We start from the raw sequence: 18,652 nt of genomic DNA, 5'->3' as shown, positions 1-18,652 counted from the left end.
CCTGTCAGGCTCCTCCTCCCGGCACTGTCAACGTGAGGATTAAGTTTCCAGTGCCTGAATTTTGAGGGACACCCTCAGCCCGCGCTCCCCACCCCCCCACCGCACCCCCGTCTAGAGTGGAAGCTCCGTCGGTGCAAACAGCGCTGAGTGAGGCCGAATCCTCCTGTCAGGGAGCCGCTGTCCACCCGAGCTGTGCAGAAGACCCACGGACTGCTCCCCTAGCGCCCGGGTCTGCCATCCCGAACCCGGCTGCAGCCAGCGCGGGGTCGTCCTGGGAGCCCAGCGAGGTCAGGGAGCGGCCGCACGAATCGAGCCCCTGTGGTACACGTGGGACAAGGCCCCAAAGCCCAGCCGAGAGGGGCTGCTGCTGCCCGCGCTGCGGAGGAAGCCTGCACGGAGTCGGTGGCCTGAAGCTGGACACGGGCTTGGGGGCATCCGGCTGAGCACGGCACAGCCGGGGACAACACGGGTGCAAGGGATCCAGGCCATTTGGGGCAGGAAGCAGCAGACGACGGTGCTGAGGACGATGTGTGAAGCTGAGAAGAGGCTGGGCCTCGAATGTCACAGGGACCCAGGAGCAGGCAGGTGGCCCGGCTCCGATCCTCGGCTCCGGCTCCAGCTCCGGCTCTGGCTCCGGCTCCGGCTCCGGCCTCCCGCTTGCTGCTAATGCAGGGCCTGGGAGGTGGCCGGCAGCGACTCAGTAGCTGAGTGCCTGTCTCCTACGGGGGAAAGCTGGACTGGGTTCCCAGCTCCTGGCTCAGCCCAGCCCTGGCACAGAACCAAAGCTCAAACAGAGAGCAGGCGGGGTGGGGGAGACAGGACGGGGCACGAGGTGGATCCCGGGAGGCCCCTCCCTCTTCCCCAGGGACCTCCAGGGGTCCTCCAGCCCCGGACAGCTCTGATTTGCCCTCCCACACTTCACACAGGTCCCAGCGGGAGCCAGGGAGGCCCAGGGAAGGCAGCCAAGGCAGAGGCAGGAGGGGCCCCGCATTAGGGAGCCTCTGAACTCTGACCCGTGGCGTCAGGACACGGGGGACCAGGACAAGGCTCTGCTCTGGAGAAGCAGGGAGGGTGGGGCCGCCCTCAGCTCACGCCTTGAAACCAGCAAGCACAGGCCGGCGTTGTGGCATGGAAGGCTCAGCCGGCACCCTGTAGGGGCACAGTCCGTGTGTGGCTGCTCCACTTCCAATCCAGCTCCCTACTAATGAGCCTGGGAAAGCAGCAAAGGAAGTGCTTGGGCCCCTGCTGCCCGTGTGGGAGACCCGGCTGACGCAGCCACCTGGGGCGGGAACCAGCGATGGAAGACCTCTCTGTCTCTGACTCTCCCCCTCTCTGGATAACTCCACCTTTCAAATTAAATCTCTCTCTCTCTCTCTCTCTCTCTCTCTCACACACACACACACACACACACACAGCAAGTCTGCAATTGGGCAGTGGACAGCAGAGGAGGGAGCAGGAGAGTCGCCCAGGCCTCGGGCTGCTAGGGGGCCGCTGGGCCGTTGTGAGCCGGTTCTCAGGGTCTGCGGCCCCGGGAGGGCTTATGGAGCAGCCACAGGGCCCACGCGGGGGCCTGCAGCAATGGCCTGGAGCGGCACCCAGCCCCCCGCAGCCCGGCCCGGGAACTCGAGGTCAAGCAGAGACACTGCAGGCGTCCAGTCTCATGAGCAGTGGCCGCGTTAAGCCCCAAAATGTGACTCCTCACGTGACCCGACCACGCCTTTGGCAGCAGCTCCCCCAGCCCTGGGCCTGAGCGGCACCACTGCCGAGCTGACGATGGAGGAGTGGGAGAGGAGCCCCCTGCTGCCCCAGGTGAGCCAGGGCCCCTGAGCCCCCCAATCCCGGCCTCCCCCGAGCCGCGCTTTGGGCGTCCCTGTCAGCCTAGGGCCTGGGCTGCAGTGAGCAGGACCCCTCCCCACGGACCCAGGCAGGCCTCAGGGGGATGCATATGGCTCCCCTGGGGCCAGGGGAGAAGTGGAAGCAAATGCCCCTCGCTGGACGCCCTTGGCCTCCAGCAGCCCCCGCCTGGCCGCCTGTGGCCGGGGGCCTGGGCCTTCTGCTCTGATTTGGGGCCTGGGGGCTGACAAACACCCTCTTCGTCTCTGCTCTGCAGGCAAGGCCCAGACGGCTGGTCCTGGTAGACGGGGTGGAGTGGGACCCTTCCTCACTGCGTGGCCCTGGCTCTAATGCCCCTCGCCTGGTGGGAAACCCTGTCCCCGGCAGAACGGGGTCCCGGCAGGAGAGCTGGGAGGAGCCAGGCGGCCTGGTCTCTGCCTGCAGCGCCCCCGGCCGGGCCCTCCCAGCCGCCTCGGCTGCCGGCCTGGCACAAGGCCCAGCCCTTGGTGGGGCTCCCAGGGAGGTTCTGGAACACCCCAGAGTGGGGGCAGCAGGGCGGGGAGGTCTCTCCCAAGGCTGCACAAGCTCACCCCACAGACCTGCCCCAGACCCATGGAGGCAGCCAGGCCACCCAAGCTGCACCAGGGGGCCACCCACCCCATCACGCAAGTGTGGGCGGCAGCCCCTCCCTCCCGTGGCTGGAGCAGAGGAGACCTCCGGGACCCTGCAGGGTGCGGCCACCACTCTGCTCTGAGAGAGGCTGGGCCACAGTCCAGGGCCAGGGCCCGAGCCAGGCCGCACAAGCCACAGGCCCCTGTGCGCCCACCGCCCAGTCGCCGAGCCCCCGCCCCTCCCCCACTGGGGGGGTTTCGTCCTTGCTGTCAAGTGGTCTTCCGGTTTCCCTTCCTCCCGCAGGACGCTGCTGGCCGAGAGCCGCCCCTCTCGGTGGACAGCCCGCCCACTTCGAGCCGCGCGGGTCTGGCGTCCTGGGAGGACAGGGCCAGGGTCCTCCGGGGCTACAGCGCCTGTGCCCCCGGGGCCCAGCAGCCGCCCTGCAGGAGAGGCCCGCCCCGCCCCCTCCCCGGGCCGGGTGGCTGCCTCAAGTGCCTGGCCTTCTTCTCCAACTTCCTGTTTGCCCTGCTGGCCCTGCTGGCCCTGGCCGTCGGGCTCTGGGGCCTGGCCGTCAAGGGGTCTCTGGGGAGTGACCCGGGGCGGCCCCTGCCGGCGGACCCCATGCTGGGGCTGGTGACGGGGGCGCTGGCACTCAGCGCCGTGAGCCTGGCCGGCTGCCTGGGCGCCCTGTGTGAGAGCGCCCGTCTGCTGCGCTGCTTCTCCTGGGGGGTCCTCGCCCTCCTGCTGCTCGAGGCCCTGGCGGGGGCCCTGGTGGTGGCGCTCTGGGGGCCTCTGCAGAGCGGCCTGCAGCACAGCCTGCGCGTGGCCGTCGCTCACTACCAGGACGACCCGGACCTGCGCTTCCTCCTGGACCAAGTGCAGCAGGGGCTGCGGTGCTGCGGGGCGGCGTCCTACCGGGACTGGCAGGGGAACCCGTGAGTGAGCCGAGTGCCGGGGAGGGGTGGCCCTGGTGGCGGCCAGGCCGCACGCGCGCGCGCATGCACACATACACGCATGCACACACACAACGCGCACATGTGAACACACGCACACACGTGAACACACGCAAGCACGTGAACACACGTGCGCGTGCACACATACACACGTGTGCACACACATGCACGCAACCCAATGAACATAAACGCGCACATGTGAACATGCACACACGCACGCGCACACACATGCACATGCACACACATGCACGCACACACGGGCACACGTCTCACGTGTTCAGGCGTGCGCACACTCCCACCACACCCACGTGCACTCACTTCCGTGTTCTCACGCACTCACACAAAATCGGGCTAAAGCAGGGTGTCATCCTGGCGTGGGACTCCGAGCGCGTGTGCACTGCGTGCGTGTGTGTGCACCCATGTGTGAGTGTGCGTGTGTGCCTGAGATTTAACGCTGGTTATTTAGGGATGCAGTGTAGCGATTTTTAATGCTCTGCTCAAGGGTAGGTGGGCCCGAGCAGCACCTGCTGTCCACGCCACACCCAGCAGAGAGGACGTGGGCTCCCTCCTATGACCCTCCCCGGGTGTGCCCAGGGCCCTGGGTCAGAGGAGACGCGCGGGCTCCCGCCTCGGACCCTCCCCGGTGTGCCCAGGGCCCTGGGTCAGAGGAGACGCGGGGCCACGCGGGCTCCCCCCTCGGACCCTCCCCGGTGTGCCCAGGGCCCTGGGTCAGAGGAGACGCGGGGCCACGCGGGCTCCCCCCTCGGACCCTCCCCGGTGTGCCCAGGGCCCTGGGTCAGAGGAGACGCGGGGCTGGCCCCTTGTGCCTGGCAGGCCTCATGTGTCCGCCCTGCTGTGCCCCAGTGGCTCCAGGAAGGGAGCCGAGGGCTCCGTCACGCACGCCTCCCTGAGGCCTTGCCCCCCTCCCCTGCCCACAGTGAGGCCGAGGGAGGCCACGGGACGGGCTGGGGGCTGTGACGGGAGCAGCGCTCCTTAGCCACCCCGGCGACCCTCCCCTCTCTGCCTCCCTGCCTTTGCGGCCCAGTGCAGCCCCCCAGGCCCTGGCTCTTCCTCCTAAGAGCCCAAGGCCCGAGGACAGGTCCGCGTGGACTCGCACAGCTCCGCCGGGGCACGAGTGCTGCGGCCACCGCGGGCGACTCAGAGCGGGAGGCGGGCAGAACGCTCCGATGCGGCAGTGCTCGGCCTCAGGGATTCCTCGCCGCATCAAACGCCTGTCTGCCCGTCAGCCTTTTCCCTGAAGACTTTCCTCCTCGCCAGGGCAGCGACCGCATCTGCCTGCCACGCACCCGTGTCTGTGCGCGTGTGTGCACACCTGCGGGTGTGTGTGCGTGCGCGCGGCCGAGGAAGCCGAGGGACCGCGGGCACCGGCCCCGCGAGTGACACCTAGCGGCTCTTGCAGGTACTTCAACTGCAGCGCTCGCGGGCCGCGGGCCTGCAGCGTCCCGGCCTCCTGCTGCGTGGACCGCTGGGAAGACGGCGCCTCCGTCAACGACCAGTGCGGCTCCGGGGCGCTGCGCCTGGAGGAGGCGGCGGCTCAGAGCGTGGTGCACCTGCGGGGCTGCGGGCCCCCGCTCCGGCAGTGGCTGCGAGGCGGCGCGCGGGCCCTGGGCGGCTTCCTGATTGCGGTTGTGGTGGTCCAGGGCGTGGAGCTCCTGTTGGCCACGCAGCTGGTTAGGGCCCTCGCTGTCCGCAAAGGGGAGCCGGCAGAGCCAGGGCTGCCTTTCCCTCCGGCCCAGCAGCGGAGATGAGGCCGGGACTGGGCCTCTGCTCTCCCTCCAGCCCACCCAGACCCCTGGGCTGCCCCAACCTGCTGCCCAGGGTCCACGTCCCTCCTGGTTCTGGGGCTTCCCGAGGCCCTGCTGCAACCCCCACTCTGGCCGCTGCCTGATTCCGGCTTCTGGAGACCTTTGCCACCAGACGCACCTGATTGGCCAGCACTGCCTGCCCCTTGCAAGGCCTCGGTGGTCCGAGTGTGTGCCCCGTCTGCCTCCAGCAGCGGGTGCCAGGCAGAGGCAGCTGGCTCTGGGAACAGGGCCCTGGACGAGAGCCTGGCACCCAGCTGCACCTCCTCCCCAGACCGGCACCTCCCCTCCCCTGGCCACCCGTTTCCTGGCCGCTGGGGGTGCCAAGGGCACAGCCAGACTTCCTGCAGCGAAGGGCAGGGTCTTTGGAAGCAGCTGAGGAGCTGAGACGTCCAGGGGCCACGAGCCCACCAGGGCCCCTCTCACCACGGGGTCCTGTGGGCCTGCACCTGTCACACGCGTGGGACCAGGGCCCCCTCTCACCACGGGGTCCTGTGGGCCTGCAGCTGTCACACGCGTGGGACCAGGGCCCCCTCTCACCACGGGGTCCTGGGGGCCTGCAGCTGTCACACGCGTGGGACCAGGGCCCCCTCTCACCATGGGGTCCTGGGGGCCTGCAGCTGTCACACGCGTGGGACCAGGGCCCCCTCTCACCACGGGGTCCTGTGGGCCTGTCTGCACCTGTCACACGCGTGGGACAAGGGGCCCCTCTCACCACGGGGTCCTGTGGGCCTGCAGCTGTCACACGCGTGGGACCAGGGCCCCTCTCACCACGGGGTCCTGTGGGCCCATCTGCACCTGTCACACGCGTGGGACCAGGGCCCCCTCTCACCACGGGGTCCTGTGGGCCTGCAGCTGTTACACGCGTGGGACCACAGGGGCCCTTCCAAGAGTCACCCCGGTGGCAGCTGTGTGAACGCTCCACGCGCCTGAACGCTTGGCATGACACCATGTGCTGTGGGGGAGTGTGCACAGCTCCCCGGGGGCAGGTGGACAGCTCCCCAGGGGCAGGTGGACAGCTCCCGGGGGCAGGTGGACAGCTCCCAGGGGCAGGTGGACAGCTCCGTGGGGGCAGGTGCACAGCTCCCAGGGGCAGGTGGACAGCTCCCGGGGGCAGGTGGACACACTGCCCCTCTCTCTGCTTCTCCATGTCCTCACTTGTGAGGTGGGGATGATGATCCCGCCTCATGGCGAGAGGCGTCTGTGGGCCGTGTCCAGTCCCACCTTCTTGGTGGCCAGCACGGTGCCCACTGGGAGTGCGTGTGGGCTGCTTGGACGTGTCCAGGGCCATCACAGCTGAGGTTCAGTGAGGCGCACGCTCTGATGGGTTTTCCACCTGCCCCCCACCGTGCCTGGCCAGCTCTCTTGCCCACCACCCACCACCCTGTGTCTTCCTCCCCTGGCTCCCGCCCAAGCGGCCGTCCCCCACGCATGCCCGGATGAGCAGGACAATTTTATTTCTGGGACAGGGTCAGCAACAGTGGGTGGTGTGGGAGGGCCTCAACCAGTCCCCAATGCCCCCAGGACCCCCAACCACCACGTCCCACCCTAGGGTGCCCAGCTGGGAGGGGCTGCAGAGGCGGAGCCGCTGGTCGCCCAGACACCAGGACAGGGCCCCGCCCTGCTCCTCTACCGCCCCCTGCAGTCCCGAGGGGTGGGCCGGTGTCTCCCAAGGTAGGCGGGGCGGGGGAGGGTCTGGAGGCCGGAGGTCACTGCCCCCCTCCACGTGCCATCTGGGCTGGGCGGGGGCTCCTCTACAGGAATCCTGGGTGGGGTTGGAAGCAGGCAGGGGGGTGGCCCAGGCCTGGCCGGGGTCTGGCACTAGATGATGCCGTACTGCGCCAGCTCGTGCAGCTCCAGGTGGTTGAAGGCCTCCCAGGGGCAGATGACGGTGATGTCTGCAGAGGGCGCCGTGCGTCAGGAGGACCCCCAGCCAGGCCGGGGCCACCCCTGCCCCCGTGGCTCCCATGGAGACTGTGGGTTCAAAGGCCACAGAGCAGAGCCCAGGGCAGGGTCCCCCTCCCAGGAACACTGGGGACTGTCTCATCCGTGGAACTGAAGCTTGGTGCTGGGGAGTGACGGGGGCACTGGAGGGGCCCTCGGAAAGGCGGGGAGGGCTGGGGGCTGTGGGGCACAGTGGGCCCGGGCTGTGGCCGTCCTACCTGTTCCCAGGCCTTCCATGCCGGGGATGTCGTCCCCAAACCTGCAAGGACAGTGTAGTCAGGGAGAAGGCCTGAGAGCAGGACCCCGCGGGCCCCTCCCCTGGGGGCGGGGACGAGTCTGCTACCTGAGGACGACTGAGTCCTGAGAAGGGGGAGCAGGGGCAGGAGGGGGCCCGGGTGCAGGGACAGGAGGGGGCCCGGGTGCAGGGACAGGAGGGGGCCCGGGTGCAGGGGCAGGAGGGGGCCCGGGTGCAGGGACAGGAGGGGGCCCGGGTGCAGGGGCAGGAGGGGGCCCGGGTGCAGGGACAGGAGGGGGCCCGGGTGCAGGGACAGGAGGGGGCCCGGGTGCAGGGACAGGAGGGGGCCCGGGTGCAGGGGCAGGAGGGGGCCCGGGTGCAGGGACAGGAGGGGGCCCGGGTGCAGGGGCAGGAGGGGGCCCGGGTGCAGGGACAGGAGGGGGCCCGGGTGCAGGGACGACTGGGTGAGCAGTGCAGGGACAGGAGGGGGCCCGGGTGCAGGGACGACTGGGTGAGCAGTGCAGGGACAGGAGGGGGCCCGGGTGCAGGGGCAGGAGGGGGCCCGGGTGCAGGGACAGGAGGGGGCCCGGGTGCAGGGACAGGAGGGGGCCCGGGTGCAGGGGCAGGAGGGGGCCCAGGTGCAGGGGCAGAAGGGAGCCCGGGTGCAGGGGCAGGAGGGGGCCCGGGTGCAGGGACGATTGGGTGACCAGTGCAGGGGCAGGAGGGGGCCCGGGTGCAGGGACGATTGGGTGACCAGTGCAGGGGCGGGGGGGGCCCGGTGCAGGGGTGGGCACCTGCCCGGGTGCGGAGGTGGCTGCGTGCTTTCCTTGTCACCAGCATGTAGAAGTGTCAGGGCCCCCAATCCTCCTCCCCCGTCTCCGCCCCATCAGGCCCCAGGAACCTCCCTGTGCCTGTGATGAGGATGGGGCCACCTCAGCCCCCCCCAGTCCTCCCCACCTGCAGGTGTCGCCTGGAGGGGAGGGATTGCCTCCCCTCCCCCAGCTTTGCTTACCCCTGGACGCCCTTTTTGGGGGGCTTGCTCTTGAACTGCCTGGTTTGCCGCTGCTTAAACTTGGGGGGCCCCTTCCTGGGGGTGACAGGCCCTCCGATCACCCTGGTGGCCGAGCGGATCTCTGCCTTGGGTGGCTCCAGGCTCATGGTGAGGCTGGCAGAGACACCGCAGGACCCTTCGTGTCTGGATTCTCTTGTCCCAGGCTGGACTCCTCATGCGGCTGTGGGCAGAGCAGGTGGGGCCCGGTCAGCCCCTGCTTCCGCCACAGCCCTGGACCTCAGCCCACCGGAGCAGAGGGGCCGAGAGGAGAGCCTTGCCACCCTCCAGCATGACGGGCACCTGCCGGGACCCTCCTTCCTCCGCCCGGCCCGGCTCCCCCGTGGAGGACCCCGCTCCCACCTAGCCCTGTGCCCCCACTGCCCTCACTGCTGCCCACACCAAACCCTTCTCCTGGCCCAGGACAGGTCCAAACCCTGGCTTCCCACGGAGGACCCCTTGGTGCCTGCATCCCCCCTGGACAGAGGGGTGATTGGCGTCTGAACCCAACCACTTGCTGTGCAAAGCCTCACCCGGTCCAGCCTTGCTGTTCTTAGGGCTGCCCACCCTCCAGGTCCCCGGGGGAGGCCTTGCCCCAGCCCACCCAGCCGTGGCTGTGCCCCCAGGCCAGATCTATCCGCTCTTGCCAGGCACTGGCCCGCACCCTGGCTGTGGATGGGCGTTAGCTGTCCCTCGTGCCACACCTGTGCCGTGCTGGTGAATAGCAGCCCAGGAGCGCGCGCCCTCCTGCTGAGGCTGTCCTGGCACCGTGGGCAGGTGACGGCTCTGTCCCCTGAGCCTCTCCCCAGATGCCCTAAGCCCCAGTGACCTGGGCCAAGGGCAGCCCTAAGCCTATTACCATGGAGGGGGATGACACCTGTAATCTCCTGGGGACTGGGTAAGCCCCACGTGCCGCACGGCTCTGGGGCACAGACAGGGCCACCGTTCCCCTCACTCACACACAACACCCCAGAAACCACCTCTCGGGGTCCCCTTTCTTGCCCCTGGTCTTGTGGGGAGCCTTGGTCACTGCTCTTTTGCCAGGCGGCATGGGCAAGTGGCCCTGTCCTGAGAGGTCGGCTCTGACAGGGCTGGCCAGCCCTGCCCTTGGGAGGGACCAGGACTTGGGAGTCCTGGGTGCTCACGCCCCATGGCACCCACCCCCGTCTGAGCTCCAGGACTCGGGGGTCCTGGGTGCTCACGCCCCATGGCACCCACCCCCGTCTGAGCTCCAGGACTCGGGGGTCCTGGGTGCTCACGCCCCATGGCACCCACCCCCGTCTGAGCTCCAGGACTCGGGGGTCCTGGGTGCTCACGCCCCATGGCACCCACCCCCGTCTGAGCTCCAGGACTCGGGGGTCCTGGGTGCTCACCCCCATGGCACCCACCCCCGTCTGAGCTCCAGGACTCGGGGGTCCTGGGTGCTCACGCCCCATGGCACCCACCCCCGTCTGAGCTCCAGGACTCGGGGGTCCTGGGTGCTCACGCCCCATGGCACCCACCCCCGTCTGAGCTCCAGGACTCGGGGGGTCCTGGGTGCTCACGCCCCATGGCACCCACCCCCGTCTGAGCTCCAGGACTCGGGGGTCCTGGGTGCTCACGCCCCATGGCACCCACCCCCGTCTGAGCTCCAGGACTCGGGGGTCCTGGGTGCTCACGCCCCATGGCACCCACCCCCGTCTGAGCTCCAGGACTCGGGGGTCCTGGGTGCTCACGCCCCATGGCACCCACCCCCGTCTGAGCTCCAGGACTCGGGGGTCCTGGGTGCTCACGCCCCATGGCACCCACCCCCGTCTGAGCTGCAGGACTCGGGGGTCCTGGGTGCTCACGCCCCATGGCACCCACCCCCATCTGAGCTGCAGGACTCGGGGGTCCTGGGTGCTCACGCCCCATGGCACCCACCCCCGTCTGAGCTCCAGGACTCGGGGGTCCTGGGTGCTCACGCCCCATGGCACCCACCCCCATCTGAGCTCCAGGACTCGGGGGTCCTGGGTGCTCACGCCCCATGGCACCCACCCCCGTCTGAGCTCCAACCATCGAATGCCATCCCCACGGAAACTGTCGTCTTGGCGGCCCGGGGTTCCCTCGCAGGAACAGCGCCCTGGGGCACTTCTGCACTCCGAGCCCAGAGCCCCGAGCCCCGGTGCAGGGAAGGGGCAGGTGGCACTACTCACCGCAGCGGGGCAGGAGCGGCGGCGGCGGCCCTGGCTCAGCGGTGACTGCCCGAGCATTTATCCTGCCTGGCTAAGTGGATTAGGACTCTCCTTGCTGACACCACGGATGAGACTGTGCAGGCCCCCCCCCGGGGGGGGCACTCCCTCAGGGACTCTGGGGTGGGCAGAGGGGCTCAGGTGCAGCCAGGGGCCTGGGGGACGGTGGACGCCCTGCCCTGAGGCCGCCGTCTGCCAGACAGAGGCAGGTGGCTCCAGAGGCTGTCCTGGGCTCCCCGTCCCTTTCGGTCCGCCTTTTGAAAGACTTCCATTCTTACTCATTGGAAAGGCAGACACAGGCACGTTCCCTCTACTGCTTCAGCCCCCGGAAGCCTGCAGCACGGAGGCCGGATCAGCCGGAGCCGGAGCCCAGCTCTCAATCTGGGTCTGACGTGGGCCATCAGCCGCCGTCACTCGGCACGAGCAGGGAGCCGAATCCACAGCAGAGTGGCCCCCACCGGCACTGCAGGGGTGACGCAGGTGCCCTAAGCGGGGCCTGACCAGACGTCTAGTGGGCCTTGTCACCTCTCTCCCCTTGCTGGCTTCCCAGGAGACAAACGAGGGACAAGCACCTCCAACCCCGGCCCCGACCAGGCCACCAGTCACCTGAGCTCAGAGCTGCCGGGAGGGGCTGGGCTTTGGGTGTCCCAGGTGATGACTCCAGTACCGAGGGCCAGTGGGAGACCCGGATGGAGTTCAAGGCCCCTGGCTTCGGCCTGGCTGTCATGGGTATTTGGGAAGAACCCATGGATGAACGTTCTTTGTCCCTCTGCCTTTTTTTTTTTTAATGATTTATTTTTTATTTAGTTGAAAGGCAGAGCTAGAGACGAGGAGAGACACAGAGAGAAGTCTTCCACCTGCTGGTTCACTCCCCAAATGGCCACAACAACTCGGGCTGGGCCAGGCTGAAGCCAGGAGCCAGGAGCTCCATCCGGGTCTCCCACGTGGGTGCAGGGCCCCAGCACCTGGGCTGTCTTTGGCTGCCTTTCCAGGACAGGAAGTGGAGCTGCTGGATCTGGAACCAGGGCCTGTATGGGATGCCAGCACTGTGGGTGGTGGCTTTACCCGCTACACCAAAATGCCTGTCTCTCTCTCTTTTATATTAAATAAATAAAAAAACTGCTGGGAGAAAGGTTCTGGAACTAACTCCCCAGGACTCCTGGTCCAAGCCCCCTAAACCCCAAACTCACAACCGCCTGGGGAGCCTCGGCGGAGGGGGCCGCAGCCTGGCTGGTGGGAGGGGAGGTGCATCTCCCCAGGAGCAGGCAGGGGCTCAGGGGCCCTGCCCAGGCTGCCCACTGGGGGCTTTGCTGCTTGCTGTGGGCAGGGCCGAGCCTGGCAGGACCCCTGAGGCGCTGGCCCCGGCACGGAGGAGACCCCAGGCTGGCGTGACCGCAGGTCCACGGCTCTGCCTCTCGCCCCAGACAACAAAGCAGAAACAGCACGCAGCCGGTTTATTCTCAGGCAGGCACAGGTGCACGGTGGTCTGGCCCGGCTCAGCCTGCACCGCTGGAGCGCAGCTGGATCTCCGTCCTGAGGAAGGCCTTGAGGTTCTCGTCGGCCACGTGCCGGTCCAGGGCGGCCAGGGCCCTCTGCCCGCCGTCCCGGTAATGCCGCAGCAGCCTGTCCGCGTACTCCACCCACACGCAGTTGGGGCAGCCGCTCATGCAGCAGTTGGTGGGCGGCTGGAGATCAGGCGGCAGAGGGTAGGGGGGCTCTGAGGGCTTTCCGCTGGGCAGGGAGGCCTCGGGCTGCCTGGCGGCACCTGCTCCAGCCTCCACGGGCTCCGTCCCCAGCGTCCTGTGGCCATCAGGAGCTGGGACTTGTGCACGGTGCCCGAGGAGGACCCGGCTGCTCCTGAGAAGTCGCTGGGCGCAGGCCCAGCTGCAGAGCCAGAGTGCTCCCTGCGGGGAGGGGGGCAGACAAACGGGTGAGTCTCTGGGAAGCCGGTACCGGCCTCGCCTGCCCAGGGACATCTCAGCCCTCCTGCCCTGGGCGGTGGCCTCGGGCCGGCTGGACCGAGCGGGGTGCAGGTGGGGGCCCAGCACCGCGGGTGCAGCGCTTGTAGACACGAGTGGCGGCCGCTGAGCCCACCCCGACCCCCGTCTCCCTGTCACAGCAGCCCAGGCCTCTCCGGCCATCCCACCCTCCGTCCAACGCGGGCCTTCGGGGCCCCCTCCCCCGCTCATCTACTCCGCGGCACAGGCCACCGACAGACATCTCCAGACGCGCGCCTCCCGGATCACGGCCACGCTCGCGGAACGAGCACGGGTGGCCCCAGACCGTCCCACTTCAGGTGCAGCTGGGCCGAGGGCGCCGGCCGCGTCCCCCCGCCCGGGAGCCGGGTCCAGCCCGGCCCGCGGCGCCCTGCTGCCCTGCCCTGCCACCCCGCCGCCGCCGCGGGGACACTTGCCGAGCGGGCCACCGCAGCCGCCGCTGGGCCTCCGGCCGCCACCCTCCCCAGCGCCATTGCGCGCCGGCTCTGGGACCGCGGGAGCCTTGAGCGGCGGCCGCCTCGGCCAATCGAGGGCCGCCAGGGAGCCGCGTCGCTCCAATGAGCGCGGGGTGCAGCGCAGGAAGCGGAAGTGGGGCGGGACCTGCAGCGGGGCGGAAGCGGCTTCGCTCCGGACGCGCCGGGGCTGGAGATGGCCCGGGCTCGGGGGGCGGCCGCGGCGCCGGCGGGCAAGGCGGGATGCGGGCGCTCCGGCCGGCCGCGGGCGCGGCAGCGGCTCCCGCAGGGGAAGCGGCGCAGGTGGGTGCCCGGGGCCCCCTCTAGGCCGCTGCCCCTCGTGCCCGCGGCCCGCGAACATCAGTTGAACGAATGGAGCGCGCACTGGGATGGCGTGGTCCCGGGCCGGGGGCAGGGGATGGCGCCTGTGTCGCTGGCGCCCTGCGAGGAAGCCGCCGAGGGACGGGCTCGGGCCGGGACAGACGGGGGCCCGCCCCTGCCCTCGGCCTCTCCCGCGGCGCGGCCTCACCTCGGGCTCTCCTTCCCAGCAAGCCGCGGACGAAGGTCAACTCCCGGCCCGAGGGCGCGGACCAGCAGGACATCCCCTTCCGGCTCCGCGAGATCATGAGGAGCCGCCAGGAGATGAAGGCCCCGCTCAGTAACAAGAAGAGGAGGAAGCAGGGTGGGCGCGGGCCCAGTTCTCGGTTCCCGGAGAGACGGGAACGGAGGCCCAGCCGCTGAGCCGCCCCCGGGGGTGTCCCAGGCCGGCTTCAGGCAGGGGCGTGGCTGGAGGGAGTGCGCAGGGATGCAGGGATGCGGCTGGCCAGGAGCCGGGGTGCTCCGCAGGGCCCCGGCCTCTGCTACTCCGTCAGTTGGGGACTGGTGTCCACCACTGTGTGCGTGGTTTGCTGCCCGCTGGGGCTGGTGTCGTGGAGGGGCTGGCTCTCGGAGTTTGCCCCGTGTTTGGGGTGAATAGTTAAAGAATGTGAACTCACACCCTGCCCCTGCCTCTCTCTGCCTCTCCCTGCCTGCATCTACCTGCCCCTGCCTCTCCTCACCTCTCCCCGCCTGCCCCTGCCTCTCTCTGCCTCTCCCTGCCTGCATCTACCTGCCCCTGCCTCTCCTCACCTCTCCCCGCCTGCCCCTGCCTCTCCCTGCCTGCATCTACCTGCCCCTGCCTCTCCTCACCTCTCCCCGCCTGCCCCTGCCTCTCCCCGCCTCTCCCTGCCTGCATCTACCTGCCCCTGCCTCTCCTCACCTCTCCCCGCCTGCCCCTGCCTCTCCTTACCTCTCCCTGCCTGCATCTACCTGCCCCTGCCTCTCCTCACCTCTCCCCGCCTGCCCCTGCCTCTCCCCACCTCTCCCTGCCTGCCCCTGCCTCTCTCTGCCTCTCCCTGCCTGCATCTACCTGCCCCTGCCTCTCCTCACCTCTCCCCGCCTGCCCCTGCCTCTCCCCACCTCTCCCTGCCTGCATCTACCTGCCCCTGCCTCTCCCTGCCTGCCCCTGCCTGCCCCGGCTCCTGACCCCACCGGCCCCTGCCTCTCCCCACCTCTCCCCGCCTGCCCCTGCCTCTCTCCGCCTCTCCCTGCCTGCATCTACCTGCCCCTGCCTCTCCCTGCCTGCCCCTACCTCACCCCGCCTCTCCCCGCCTGCCCTCGCCTGCCCCTGCCTGCCCTCGCCTGCCCTCGCCTGCCCCTGCATGCCCCTGCCTGCCCCTGCCTGCCCCGGCTCCTGACCGCACCGGCCGCTGCGCACTCCCCGGGGGGACTGCCGCCTTCCCCTGGCGCAGAGGCTCACCTGCGCTTCATCCTGTGTGGCGTGGCCGAGTCTGCACTTTCCGGGGTCCCCGTGTGGGCTCCACAGGCCCACACAGCTGCGCCCCGGGGCCTGTGCGGAACCCGGTCGTCTGGGAGGCTCTGGCTTCCGGTGCAGCCCCGCTGTGGTGGGCGTGGGGTCACTTCCCCGGGGATGCCTGAGGTGGGCATCTCAGGTCCCCGTCAGCCGCTGGGGTTGGGCTGAGTCCACCCTCCGCGGCCCCGCCTGGCCCGCCGCACCTCTTCTGAGGCTCCGCTGTGTCCTCAGCCCAGGCGACCTTCAAGAAGACGTTAGAGCAGGAAGCGAAAGGAGAGGAGCCCGACATCCCCGTGCCCAAGTTCAAGCGGAGGAAGTGGGAGTCGGACAGGGCCTACGTCCAGCGCATGGAGCAGGAGGCCCAGCACGTGCTGTTCCTCACCAAGAACCAGGCCGCCCGGCGCCCAGAGGTGCAGGTGCCAGCCAAGAAGTCTGAGCGCAAGAAAGCGTGAGTGGGGGCTGGGGCTCTGCGTCTCCCCGGGGCAGGGTCAGCGGGGGCTCTGTCTCCCCGGGGCAGGGTCAGCGGAGACTCTGCGTCTCCCTGGGACAGGGTCAGCGGGGGCTCTGCGTCTCCCCGGGGCAGGGTCAGCGGGGGCTCTGTCTCCCCGGGGCAGGGTCAGCGGGGGCTCTGTCTCCCCCGGGCAGGGTCAGCGGGGACTCTGTCTCCCCGGGACAGGGAGCCCTGGGGCAGGGTCAGTGGCTCCGTCTCTGCCTCTGCTGGAAGAGCCATCGGGCTCACCACCAGTCACCCTTGTACGTGGGCTGCTGTGGGCAGGTGAGGCGAGAGGGTGCTCTCTGTGCCGGGACCAGCATGGGGCGAGGCTGACGTGTGGCTCCCGTCGGGCCCTGCGCTGGGGCTCTGACTGGTGCTATCTGGGCGCATTCTGGACCACGGCCTTGGGTCAGTGACATCCAGGGGGGTCCTTGCACGGCCCCTCAGCATGGTGCGGCCACCACAGGGGCCACCTCCCAGCCTGTGGGCGGGCGGGCGGTGTTCCTACGAGAACTCCCCTGGGCTGCTTTATTTATACATTCGGAAGGCGGAGAGACAGATCCTCCATCTGCCGCTCACTCCTTAAACGGCTGCGACAGCCAGGGCTGGTCCTGGCCAAAGCCGGAGGCCAGGAGCTCCGTCTTTCCCATGCGGGTGGCCAGGCCCGGGCGTCGGGGCCGTCTGCGCTGCTGTCCCAGATGCATTAGCAGGGACTGGACGGGAAGCAGAGCTGTGACTGACACAGGACACAGGCGTCACGCACGGCACCACGGCGCCTGCCCCGGCAGGGGCGTTCTGAGACAGCCCCGCCCTCAGGTGAACCGGCCGAAGCTTTCGTCAGGAATGGGCAGAGGGGGCTGGCGTGGGGCTGCAACAGGCAGAGCCGCCGGCGGCCCGTGGGGGTGCCGATTCACGTCCCGGCTGCCCCACTCCATTCAGCTCCCTGATGGCCTAGGAGCGCAGGGCGGCCCGGGTGCGTCAGGCCCGGCGGCTCACCTGCGGCCCCGGTGACGCTCCTGGCGTTGGCCTGGCCCAGCCCTGGCCGTTGCAGCCATCAGGGAGTGACCCGGCAGCTGGAAACTCCCTGCAGCTCTGACTTCGAAGTAAATAAATGTTAACAGGGTGGGGGGGTGGCATGGTCGAGCTGCCCTGGGACGCCTGCCTGAGTGCAGCAGGCGAGGCCCCGGCACCACGTGGGCGACCAGGATGGCTCTGATCCCGGCGTTGGTGCGGCCCAGTCCCAGCGGTGGCGGCATTTGGGAGAGAACCGCTTCTGTCTGTCACTGCCTTTCCACACAAGGAAAAATTGCCACTGCTGTGTGTCCCCTTCTGCTCGTGGAAACACAGCTTCCTGACCCTCAGAGGCTGTGAGGCCCGGGTCCACCCTGCAGAGCCCGTCACTCACAGAAGCCCCAGCCCAGACAGCTGGACCCCACGGGGCGGGCGGGGCTGCGCCAGAGAACCCGCGGTGTGACGGGCACTTGCAGCTGGGCCCTCCCCCCGCCACGGCCCTGGCTCTCCCCACGCCCCAGGTTCCCTCATGGGCGGTCTCCTTGGCAGGGGCCTGTTGAGTGCAGAGCCTGCTTCCCGGGGCCCACGAGCCGTGAACGTCGGAACCACACCCCGCTTGCTTTCCCAGGTTCCAGAGGCGGCGTCTGGATAAGGTCCGGCAGCGGAGGGAGGACCAGGCTGCCGACCGGCTGGAGCTGGAGCTGCTCCGAGGTAGCTCTGCCCCAGCCCTGGGCCGGCCGCCACCAGGGGGCGCAGCGGGCCGGTGTGGGCAGTGGGCAGGCAGGGGCTCTGGGTGCCAGGCCCGTGCGGGCTGTGGGCAGCAGGCCTCCGTCTCCTCTGCCCCCAGATACGGTGAAGTTCGGTGAGGTCGTCCTGCAGCCCCCGGAGCTGACTGCCAAGCCCCGGAAGAGCATTGGCCAGGAGGAGGTACGGGGCGTGGCCGGGAGAGGGAGGCCGGGGCTGGTGAGCGCGCCGTGGGGCGGGCCGGGCTCTCTGCTCAGCTGGCCTCGGCCTCCCTGTCTTCTCAGCCTGGCAAGAAGTCGCTGATGCTGAGTTCGCTCTTGAGCCCCGGAGTGCCCCAGCCCCTGCGCAGCTCGCTGGCCCGGGAGCGCATCATCAGGGCGGAGAGGGAGCGGGCCGTGCAGGCCTACAGAGCGCTGAAGCAGCAGAAGCAGCCGCGGCAGGGGCCACAGCCTGCACGGCCACGCGGCCCTGTTCCCCAGAAGCGGGAGCCACTTCACTGACAGTGGGGCAGCAGGGCCCCCGGACACCGGGGATGCAGGGCTCTGCCCCCGGACACTGGGGATGCAGGGCGCTGCCCCAGCTCTCCACACTGAAGGCTGCCCTGCCGCAGTGACCATCCATGGGCCCGGATCTCACGCCACATGTCCCGTGGGGGCAGTGTCTAGAGCCTGGTGTGGTTCCCAGCTTTGTTCTGAAGCAAAGTCCAGGCCAACACAGCCCACGCACTTCAGGGCATGCCCGTTGCCCGTCGCAGGACTCTGCCCCTGGACTGGTGACTGGGGTCAGCGCGTGTGGCAGAGGCTCGCGAGTCAGCCCTGCTCGGGGGAGGCACCCAGAGCTGGCCAGAGGCCTCACAGCACAGCCAGACCTCAGCCCCGTTCTGAGGATGCCACTGGGCGCCGCTCCGCACGCAGAGTGGACAGCTGGCCGTAGGCGTGGCTGGGACTCTACACCCTCACCCTCAGCTGGGGAACGCCTGGACTCGGCACTCGGCAGCCTTGACCCTGACACCGGGGACCGTCTCCAAGCCGGCAGCACGCCCCACGGTGCCGGGCGCCTGCACAGCGGCCAGGAGTGGGAGTGAGGCCTGCCTCTGCTCCCCGCAGCGTCACAGGGGCCTGCACTGGCCTTGCAGGGCCCCCTTCTGTGGGTGCTCGTGTTCCTACAGGGCCGTGAGTGGCTGCAGCCGGCTGTGAACAGCAGACTCCCCCGGGTCCCTGGGCCATCGCTGAAGGCTGCTGCAGCCTGTGGGACAGATTAAAGAGGCTGTGTGCTCTGTGCTAGCCTGTCTCGTGCTGGGAGTGTCGGCCACGCGCCTCACGGGGGGCTGGGGGAGGGCACCTGGCAGTGACATGGGCCGTGCAGCCAGGAGGCAGGACCTGCGGCTTCCCCTGGAGACTGGCGGGCTGGGCCCTCCCCTCTGACCAAAGCCGCCCCCACCCTGG

At 69.5% G+C, this 18,652-nt stretch overlaps 4 protein-coding genes across 6 annotated transcripts; 2 read left to right on the top strand and 2 right to left on the bottom strand.

Moving 5' to 3' along the window:
* The first annotated feature begins 1,506 nt into the window (after nucleotides 1-1,506).
* TSPAN10 (tetraspanin 10) lies at nucleotides 1,507-7,060 on the top strand. The gene is made up of 3 exons (XM_070060154.1): nucleotides 1,507-1,809; nucleotides 2,749-3,380; nucleotides 4,819-7,060. The coding sequence occupies exons 1-3, from the start codon at nucleotides 1,774-1,776 to the stop codon at nucleotides 5,165-5,167; spliced, it is 1,017 nt and encodes a 338-aa protein (XP_069916255.1). The 5' UTR covers nucleotides 1,507-1,773; the 3' UTR covers nucleotides 5,168-7,060.
* On the bottom strand, nucleotides 6,662-13,778 carry PDE6G (phosphodiesterase 6G). Of its 2 annotated transcripts, none has more exons than XM_051828319.2 (4): nucleotides 13,637-13,778; nucleotides 8,413-8,632; nucleotides 7,384-7,424; nucleotides 6,662-7,119 (listed from the first exon to the last, which is right to left on the bottom strand). In XM_051828319.2, the coding sequence occupies exons 2-4, from the start codon at nucleotides 8,556-8,558 to the stop codon at nucleotides 7,043-7,045; spliced, it is 264 nt and encodes an 87-aa protein (XP_051684279.1). In that variant the 5' UTR covers nucleotides 8,559-8,632; nucleotides 13,637-13,778; the 3' UTR covers nucleotides 6,662-7,042. The 2 variants fall into 2 exon arrangements, with proteins under 2 accessions (XP_051684279.1, XP_069916258.1); XM_070060157.1 differs by lacking the exon at nucleotides 13,637-13,778 and adding an exon at nucleotides 9,153-9,286.
* On the bottom strand, nucleotides 12,096-13,223 carry OXLD1 (oxidoreductase like domain containing 1). 2 transcript variants are annotated; one of them, XM_051828318.2, is made up of 2 exons: nucleotides 13,068-13,223; nucleotides 12,096-12,558 (listed from the first exon to the last, which is right to left on the bottom strand). In XM_051828318.2, exons 1-2 carry the CDS (start codon nucleotides 13,126-13,128, stop codon nucleotides 12,155-12,157), a joined length of 465 nt encoding a protein of 154 aa, XP_051684278.1. In that variant the 5' UTR covers nucleotides 13,129-13,223; the 3' UTR covers nucleotides 12,096-12,154. The 2 variants fall into 2 exon arrangements, with proteins under 2 accessions (XP_051684278.1, XP_051684277.1); XM_051828317.2 differs by having other exon boundaries at nucleotides 12,096-12,562; nucleotides 13,072-13,165.
* On the top strand, nucleotides 13,254-18,490 carry CCDC137 (coiled-coil domain containing 137). The gene is made up of 6 exons (XM_051828324.2): nucleotides 13,254-13,410; nucleotides 13,656-13,789; nucleotides 15,191-15,407; nucleotides 17,092-17,174; nucleotides 17,311-17,390; nucleotides 17,492-18,490. Exons 1-6 carry the CDS (start codon nucleotides 13,304-13,306, stop codon nucleotides 17,705-17,707), a joined length of 837 nt encoding a protein of 278 aa, XP_051684284.1. The 5' UTR covers nucleotides 13,254-13,303; the 3' UTR covers nucleotides 17,708-18,490.
* The last annotated feature ends 162 nt before the right edge of the window (nucleotides 18,491-18,652 follow it).

Source organism: Oryctolagus cuniculus, chromosome 17 (assembly GCF_964237555.1).
Source record: "Oryctolagus cuniculus chromosome 17, mOryCun1.1, whole genome shotgun sequence".
Lineage (NCBI taxonomy): Eukaryota > Metazoa > Chordata > Mammalia > Lagomorpha > Leporidae > Oryctolagus > Oryctolagus cuniculus.
Note: the sequence above shows the minus strand (reverse complement) of the source record. Positions and strands in the feature narration are given on the sequence as shown.